The sequence below is a fragment of the Mesitornis unicolor genome, unplaced genomic scaffold (genome assembly GCF_000695765.1).
Source record: "Mesitornis unicolor isolate BGI_N332 unplaced genomic scaffold, ASM69576v1 scaffold6472, whole genome shotgun sequence".
NCBI lineage: Eukaryota > Metazoa > Chordata > Aves > Mesitornithiformes > Mesitornithidae > Mesitornis > Mesitornis unicolor.
Window position 1 is genome coordinate 2,732 of NW_010171116.1, and position 9,114 is coordinate 11,845.

General features: G+C 48.7%; 1 protein-coding gene across 1 annotated transcript; it reads left to right on the forward strand.

The window, feature by feature from the left end:
* Nucleotides 1–1,180: 1,180 nt before the first annotated feature.
* Nucleotides 1,181–2,086, forward strand: LOC104535883 (olfactory receptor 14C36-like; the record flags this gene model as incomplete). The annotated part of the gene is made up of 2 exons (XM_010179908.1): nt 1,181–1,474; nt 1,949–2,086. Coding segments are annotated over exons 1-2 (432 nt in total), but the record flags the coding sequence as incomplete, so codon positions are not given.
* Between the last annotated feature and the right edge of the window lie 7,028 nt (nt 2,087–9,114).

Genomic DNA, 9,114 nt, shown 5'->3' on the forward strand with positions numbered 1-9,114 from the left:
GGTCAGCACTCAGCCTGCCCAGGGAGCTCCCCACAGCACGGCGGGGAGAAGCTGTGGGTGGAAGGAGCGATCCCTGGCAAGGCAGGCAAGGATCTTTCTGATTTCAACAGGGTGCAGTGTAGTTCAGGACTGGTCACTGCTCAATCACCCCAGGACACGTGCAGAGGATCCTTTTGAAGAAGCACATAGAGGCAGCATTTACCTGAAAGGGAAGGAGTCTGTGCCTTGAGTTTTCTCCTTATGGTTTTTCTGTGGTAGTGGGAAAAGTGAATTTCTTTCTTCTTTCTGGAGAAGGCACAGAGAACCCAGCTCTCATCTGAGCTGTCTCTGAGCTGCTGCACACACAGAGATGCTCCCAGGCAATGCCCGGTCGTCAGGTGGTGTGTGTAGGGCAGAGCTGAGCACACAGTGGGTGGGATGGGGTCTGTGAGCAGAGACAGGGAGGAGGCCAAGGGACAGAGGAACAGCTCCAAACAGGGAAGCTTCAGGCAGCAGAGACATGGGCAGAGGGTGAGGGGGAGCTGCTACCAGAAATTCCATGTGAGTGAGGATTTGGACATGTCCCTGATGTCCCCCACAGTGTAGACACATTTCGCAACACAACCTCCAGTCTCCTCTCCAACCCAGCAGAGCCTCTGCCTTCAAAGCCATGGGGTTCAGGTCAGGAATCATTGACTCAGCAGCTGGACCTGCAAGAGAAGGGTTCTCTGAACATGGTACACAGAAAAGATGCTCAAAGCATGTGCCCTACAGTGTCGTCATCTGAGAGGTACATGGCACAGCTGGGTAAGGAGAAGTCTTCATCACATGCCCCTATGCCCTTGTGTCCCTGCTTCATTTTTGCATTGCAATATTCCGTTGTGTTTCTCCACCTGTCCATGGTGCTCCTGATTTCTGGGTTTGTGGCGGGGATGTGAATCAGTTTTTGTTCTGACTGAATTTGGGGTTCCTGTCTAACAAGTATATCTATTGAAATTAGGTACCCAAGCTGCGTTTCAAGCTGTGACGAACCACGTCATTCAGTTGGTATTAATGGAGAAAGAGCTGACTCTTTCCTCATTCAGCTCAGTGCGGAGGTGTTCTATGAGTAATGATACAGTTTTTTTCACTCAGAGATGTCTCCCCTGAACTGTCACTGTCTTTTGTTCCTTGGACAGGTCCCACTGCCTAGAGGGACCAAATGTCCAACAGCAGCTCCATCACCCAGTTCCTCCTCCTGGCATTTGCAGACACACGGGAGCTGCAGCTCTTATATTTCTGGCTCTTCCTGGCCATCTACCTGGCTGCCCTCCTGGGAAATGGCCTCATCATCACTGCCATAGCCTGTGACCACCGCCTCCACACCCCCATGTACTTCTTCCTCCTCAGCCTTTCTGTCCTTGACCTGGGCTGCATCTCCACCACTGTCCCCAAAGCCATGGCCAATTCCCTGTGGAACACCAGGACCATTTCCTACTCAGGATGTGCTGCCCAAGTATTTTTATTTTCCTTCTTGATTGGAGGAGAATATTATATCCTCACAGTCATGGCCTATGACCGCTACGTCCCATGTACTTCTTCCTCCTCAGCCTTTCTGTCCTTGACCTGGGCTGCATCTCCACCACTGTCCCCAAAGCCATGGCCAATTCCCTGTGGAACACCAGGACCATTTCCTACTCAGGATGTGCTGCCCAAGTATTTTTATTTTCCTTCTTGATTGGAGGAGAATATTATATCCTCACAGTCATGGCCTATGACCGCTACGTGGCCATCTGCAAACCCCTGCACTATGGGACCCTCATGGGCAGCAGAGCTTGTATCCACATGGCAGCAGCTGCACGGGCAGATCTTCAGGGCTGTGCTGAAGATCCCCTCTGAGCAAGGACGGCACAAAGCTTTTTCCACATGCCTGCCTCACCTGGCCGTGGTCTCCCTGTTCCTCAGCACTATATTGTTTGCTCACCTGAAGCCCCCCTCCATCTCCTCCCCATCTCTGGATGTTGTAGTGGCAGTGCTGTACTCAGTGGTGCCTCCAGCAGTGAACCCCCTCATCTACAGCATGAGGAACAAGGAGATCAAGGATACACTGAGAAAGCTGATTCAATCGGTATTCTTTCAACAGCAATAGGCTTCCTGTGTCTCTTCACAAGGGATTTCCAGTGTATCTTGTGAATCGCCTGTGCTTTGTGCTTTTAATCTCTGATGTTCATCTGTGTTTGGAAATGTCTGCATTCACTCCACTTCTCCAGAGGAATTAACAACATCTGTATGACCTTGAGGTCTTTGCACATGTGCCTGGCACATTGGTAAACCTGGCCTTCCATGTCACACTTCTGTAATAAAAGAGGATTTCCTCAGTGCTGGTGTCTGGAGTTTGGGTTCCTTTTCCAAAGCTGAGGTCAGGAACAGGGTAAAGAAATTGCCCCCCATGAGGCCCTCCTGCTGTGCTTGGGTTCTCCACGGGAGTAAGATGTTGTGGTGAAGGAAGCAAAGCAAAAAAGGTGCAGAAGAGAGGGGCCCAATCTGTGCCATGTTCCCTGGACACCCAGGGGAAGTTGCTCCAGAACTAGTGTCCCAGACTGGTTCCGCTCACTGACTGTTTCCATTCCTGGCCATACCCTCCTGCCCTGAGGAGTGACCTTTGCTGCACGGTCACCTCTGGCCTCCTCTGGGGCTCAGCGATACCCAGCTCCTCCACCATTATTGACAAAAAAGAAACTAGTTTCACATTGACATGCGAAGTCCCACAGCTTTTGCCACACCTGGACTGGCAACCAAGGCCGTTCTCAGACAGTTCCAGGTAAATGAGGGGCTCACGGCCCTGTTCCAACAAATTTTGAAATTCTCAGTTGATTAAGATATCACCAAGTGGCCTGGGTCCTCGCTCCAGTGTTTGGCTATAAGGGATTTCTTAAAAACTTAGCACTCTCAGCCTCTGCTTGTGATCTAAGGAGAGTTCACTTGTGCAACATCAATTTAATTCACTACAAATTAAAATAGATTTAGGTGGTGAGAAATTATGTCAAAAATATTAAAGAACATTTCCCAACACCAACCTCCCTTTTTCCCAGGCTCAAATGACTGCATCCCCAATTCTTCTACTCATCCTAGCCAGAGAGGAGCAGGGGGAATTGGGAATGGGGTTTTTGTTCAGTACCAGCAATGCTTTTCCTGATGCAGCCCAGGAAGCTGTTGGCATTTGCCGTGAGGGTACAATGATGGCTCATGCTCAGCTGCTTCTCCTCTGAAACCCCAAGGTCCTTCTCTGCAGAACTGCTCTCTGCCCAATTGGCCTTCAGCAGTATGTCCACAATATTGCTTGACCATATTCTCTCATGGGAACCTCACTCATCCTTATGTTGCCATTGTCCACCCCCTCCAGCCTGGCTCTGTTGGGAAGCAAAGCCTTTCCACTCAAGGGCTCCCATCTCTGGGTACCAAGTTTCCATGGGACAAGTCTGCCCTTGGCCCTGGTGCCACATCAGAGGTGCTGCAGCCCAAATGTGCACCACAGCCTGGGGCACAGAAAGCAGAGCCCCATGTGCCATGATAAAGCTGTGACACAAGTGGAATGAGAGCTGAGGTGGGGAAGGACAGCTCCCATGGTTTTGTGTTAGATGGAGGTACAAGGTCTACAGGAGAGACCCACAGGGATGATGAGGAGTAGGGGATGTCCTGAGTGTGACAGAGATGCTCAGATATATGGAGTTCTTCTATTGGACAGCAACAGGTTAGGTGAGACCTTGTGAGTGTGGGTCAGAGACAAGAAAAGTGGACATTGTGGTATGAATTAGTTGTGGTGTGACCCTGGTCTGTAAATAAACACCCAGAATTCACTACTCACTCTCCCCTTGCACACCTAGATGGACTGGGAAGAGAATCAGAAGTGACAGAAGCAATAAAACTCATGGATCAAGACAAAGGCAAGACAGGGCAAAGCAAAAGGTGTGTGTTCAAGCAAAGCAAAATGAAGAATTCATTCACTGCTTCCCATGGGCACACAGATTTTCAGCCATTTCCAGGAAAGCAGGGCTTCATCACGTGTGTCATTGGCATGGGAGGACAAACACCATGGGCTGAATGTTCTCTTTTCATCTTGCTTTCCTTGAGCTTTCATTGATGAGTACAATGTCCTATGTTACACCATACCCCTTTGGTCATTTTGGGTTAGCTGTCCCAGCTGTGTCGCCCCCAGACCACGAACTGTGGAGACAGAGTGTGAGAAAGAGAAAGCCTTCATGCTCTGCAAGGACTGCTCAGCAGTAAAAGCACTGCTGTGTTCTCAGTGCTGCTTTAGGAACAAATCCAAAGCACAGCACCATGAGGGCTCCTATGAAGAGAATTAACTCCATCCCAGCCAGACCCAGGACAGAGACAAGGGTCATAGAGTCAGGGTGAGGAGTGAATGAAGTCTATGTAAATGACCTGAGGAAATCTGTGGATCACAGACCCTGGCTTTTATGGGGAAATCAGTCTCCTTGGTTTTGACTGGACAGGGAAGGAAGGATGCACACTGTCCAGGGGCTTGTGGACAAGTTCCCAATGCCAAATGGGCAGCCCAGCCTGATGCTCACTAAGACCTGATACTGCCAAATGAGGGAGAGCTGGTCAGGGATGTGAAGACCAGTTGGCTGTAGTGAGCAGGAGACTGTGGTGTCCCTGAGCCCCGGGGATGTGGGGAAGGAAAAAAGCAGAACGTAGACCCTGGATACGAGGGTGTGAGATCCTGGCCTGTTGAGGGCATGGGCAGATGGAATCCAATGGGGGCAGGGGCTGGGCCCTCAGAGCATCCATAGACTTTCATGTCCCTGACCAGGATCACCTGGAGCCTCCACCCACACCTCTGTCCATGGGCCCAGGAGCACGACCATGGGCATGAGTTTCACCCCAGTAAGATCTATGCTGTACGTGTAGTGGTGTCCAGACACAGCCATAGACACAGCCGTGCCTCTCCATGGACCTTGTTGATCCAGACTTGCTGAGTCACTTCCCAGCCTGATTCTTTATGGGTTGTACAATGAAATGACACCGTAGCTTTCCATCTCCTATGGCCTTTCTGCTTCCCTTCTTCCCATCACTTGGTCAGGTTTTGGGAGGAGAAGGAAAAGCAGGTGAGGTTTCTGGATGCCAATGAATAAAAGAAGGGGAGTAAAACTGTTACCTTCTCTTTTCTCAGAGGCCTGAAGTCATCTGCAAGAACCTAAAAGCTCTGAAATTCTTCCACCTCTTTCGCTTTTAGCAGCTATGTTGAGAGGATCCAAGTCACAGGATTCGCTGACAATTTGCTCACAGCATTAAGCACCCCATGGTCTGGAGATATGTCGGTTCCTTATCTCTGGCCAAGAACATCCTTATGTCAACAACTGAGGGCTGTCTAATATTCTCCTACACAGTACCACCATACAAAGACTGGCTTCATTCTCCTGAAACCCCTGCCACAGGCACTCACAGGTCACTCTGAGGTTCCCAAGGCCTTCCCTTCTGCTCATTGAACAAGGCCATTTCCCTGTTTCTCCTCCCAGGGAAGCGCCCCAGCTCCTGAGCATCTCAATGACTCTCCACTGAACTCGCTACCAGCTGCACACATTTGCCTTCCTGTGGGGGGATGTCTCTGGCCAATGGACCAGCAGTCACTCAGGCCCAAGACTCCATACAGTATTGTACAGGTTGTCTAACGATGATGAGCATGGGTAGACAATCACCTCCCTCGCTCTTCTGCCAAGGCTGCTCTTTGTACCCCCCAGGACACTGCTGGCTGCCTTTGTTATCCGTTCCCATGGTGGGATCGTGTTTTGCCTTCTGTCCCCTGGCATCACCAGGGCCTTTTCTGCAGAGCAACTCCTCAGGCCCTGCCACTGCAGGATGTTGGTCTACTCCAGTTGCAGGACCTGGTCTTTGTCTAATCTGGGTTCTAGATAAAGGCTGTGTTAAACAGCACAAGGCTCAGGAGAGTCCCCTCTGCTGCCTAACAATGTCCCAGTATCTCCCAGTGGCCTCAAGGTAGGGTATGACCTCACTGCTCTCTCTTCATGATCCTCCAACTGGTTTTTTACCCACTTTTTTCTCTGTGCGTTCAATCCACGATGTCCTAATTTGGGTAGGAGAATATTGAGAGAGATGATGCCAAAAGTTTTACCAAAACTGAGGGAAATAACATCCACATTTTAGTCTCCTCATGCTCAATTGTAGACTGTCAATTTGTTGAAGCATGATTTACCCTTGGTCAGTTCATGTTGACTTTTCTTCTCTTTTAGATATCCAGAATTGATGGCACAATCCCACCAGTGTGAGCTTGTACAGCCTCTGGTTCCCTGGTTGCACCACTGGCCTCTTTCAAAAATAGATGCAACATTGTCTGATTCTCTCTCACGAGAGACCTCTGCCAATCTCATGACCTTTCAAAAGGGATATCTCCAAGAAATGTTGATTTTCTCCTCTTTCTTCACTCCCACTATTCGGCCTATTGTACCACTTAATCTCTCCAGCCTTTCAGATATTAGCAACAGTCCAGGATACGATGATCATTTCTGAAGTCATCTTCCCAGATGCAAACTGTCTAGGCAAAACCACTTTCAATTTTCCTCCAGGTTTCTCCTCCTTTTATTTTATTTTTTCATTCAAATATCTCTCACCTTCACAGCTGCTGCTTTGAGTGTCAGGGAATTAAAAACTTTCTTTTCTTTCATTAGGCTCATGATCTCTTTAGAAACCACTTTAATTATCTTCAGTCTATCATATTAAATCTGTCTATCTAAAACACTTCTGAGGAGATTATCCCTTGTAAACAGCCCAGCTAGTTAGAGGAGGCTTTTATTTAGCAAACGGTTACAGAGTGTGTTTTATTGTTTGTGAAACTTTAGCATGCCTTACTTTTCTTTCCTTACAAATAAGAAAAACTTTGTGCAGCCAGTTCTCTAAGGAGAGACGGTGGGAGCTGATGCAATGGAGCTGTTGCATCCAGCTGCAGAGTGCAGTGGAGAGGTCTGATGAAGGTGGCCAATGTCAGAAATGGTGAGGTTGGGCAGGTGAGGTGCAAAGTTGTCCATACAGTTTGAGATCTCAAGGTACAGCTTTTCCTACCTGCCAGACCCTCCTGAGGAGACATCCTGGATCAATAAAACTGGAAAAATGCTTCTAGCACTTTAGAGAAAAGTCACTAAACTGAAATGTACTAAAAATATCCTTTTACAAAACATTTTTATTAGATGCACTTTGAAATCTCCCTCCTTCACTACACTATTAAACATCACTGATGTGGCTCATTAGGGCTTTCTGGTTTTTAACGAGCCCCATGGGGTATTTGGTGCTGACTCCATGAACCTCAGAAACTAAGATTGAACAAACTGCTCAAGAAGTCAGAAGCAAAACCCAAAGTACCTTGAAGCATTAATGGGCCCCACTGAGGGCCATTACTCACAAAGCCTCCCCAGGGACTCGTTGGAGCAGATCACTGGAGGCCATGATTGCAGGTAGGCAAAGGCACTGTGCAGTGGCTGTAATGCTGAGAAAACCTTGGGCTTGATTTGTGAAGCAGAAAGGACAAGTCCTGACGTCAAGTCAATGAGAAGGTGGATCCTGTCCCTCAAGCTTGGCTCAGGGCTCTTCCTGGGTCCATGGGATGTTGGGTGTGCAAGGCCTAGTGAAGGACATCAATGGTGAAACAAATTCCAGCTTCCCCACGGGGTTGTGAGAAGGCAACAAGGCCCCAGCGCCACGAGGACAGCTTGTCTTCTCATTGGCCTCAGTGGCACAGGCAGCTGCCATGGCCATGGGACAAGGATCTGGCTTCTGTTGGTGGCTTCCAGCCTTGCCAGTGCCCCTTTCCTTGCCAGTGCCCTTTGCCATCTCCACCACAGGCTGGTGTACACTCTCCTACACCTGCCCCCATTTCCCTGCAGGCTGTAGACACCCATCTTGCTTCCCTGCCTTGCTCTCACCCCAGCATTTCTGTACATTCACTGATGTGTGTGCACGCTCACTGTCTGTTCCCTGAAACACAAAGCCATGGGCTGATCACCAGCTCTCTCTGGTGACCTCTTGCACCATGGCACTACCATTCGAGTGACATTTCTTCCTCCTGATATCCAGTCTCTGGCTTCCAATTTCTACTTTGCAACATGTTTATCTCTCTCCTCCTTTTTTCCACTACCAAGGAAAGCTCTACGAGCTCAGAAACTACCCTTCAAGCAGGGAACCCAACACATTTGATTTCCTGTAATCTTTCACCTGCCCAGAGAGAGGTAACCTCACCATGATCTTCTAAACCACAGGACTGCTGCTGGCCTTTCATGTCCCTGGATAGATATGATCATGTGTCTGCTGCTGTCCTGTCATGTACTCAGGTGGAATAGATGTGACAACCCATATCCAAGCCCTCTTCCTGGATAGAGCCTGTGGGGTGCTATGGCAGAGGTCCTTTCCCAGCCATGTTCCTGCTGCTGGCCTATCACCTCCAGAGACAGAACTGACCTCACAGTCCCCTTCACAGCCGTACGGTTCCTCCTGGATGATGAGTTCCTGAGCCACAAGTGACCTCATGATACCATACCCATCCATCAACCACCTTACGGCCCAGCATCTGACCAGGTAAAAGTATGCATGTTTTCTCAAATTTAAAAATATATATATTTCCTGCCACCGATTTGAGTAGAGAAACATTCATCACAAGAACTGTTGTATTTGTTTTTACACATTTTATATCTCCTCTGCCTCTTTATTTTTTTAATTCTTGCTCAGCCTATTCTGTCTTCAAAAACCTCTCCAATGGAAAGATCCACTGATTTTTAACTAACTCATGATTTAAGAGAGCCCTTGTCCCCCACTCTTGCTCAAGGCAGTGTGAACTATTGACATGAGGTTGTTCAGGGCCTCCACATAGCTTTGCATCATGCACAAAGGAACTGAAAGTGCACCCACCCCATCATAGAGTTGAATGATAAAGACATTCAACAGTACTGGCCAAGTGCTGGTCACTGAGAAATGCTATACAGCACCAGGTATGCTGGCACCTAACAAGAGACACCTTTCTCAAAGTGGGAAGAGGGAAAGGCCCAAGAGATTGCAGGGCTGATTGACAGGGCTTTAAACTGCATGTTAAGAGGGACGGGGATAATGATATCAAGATTGGCTGTGACA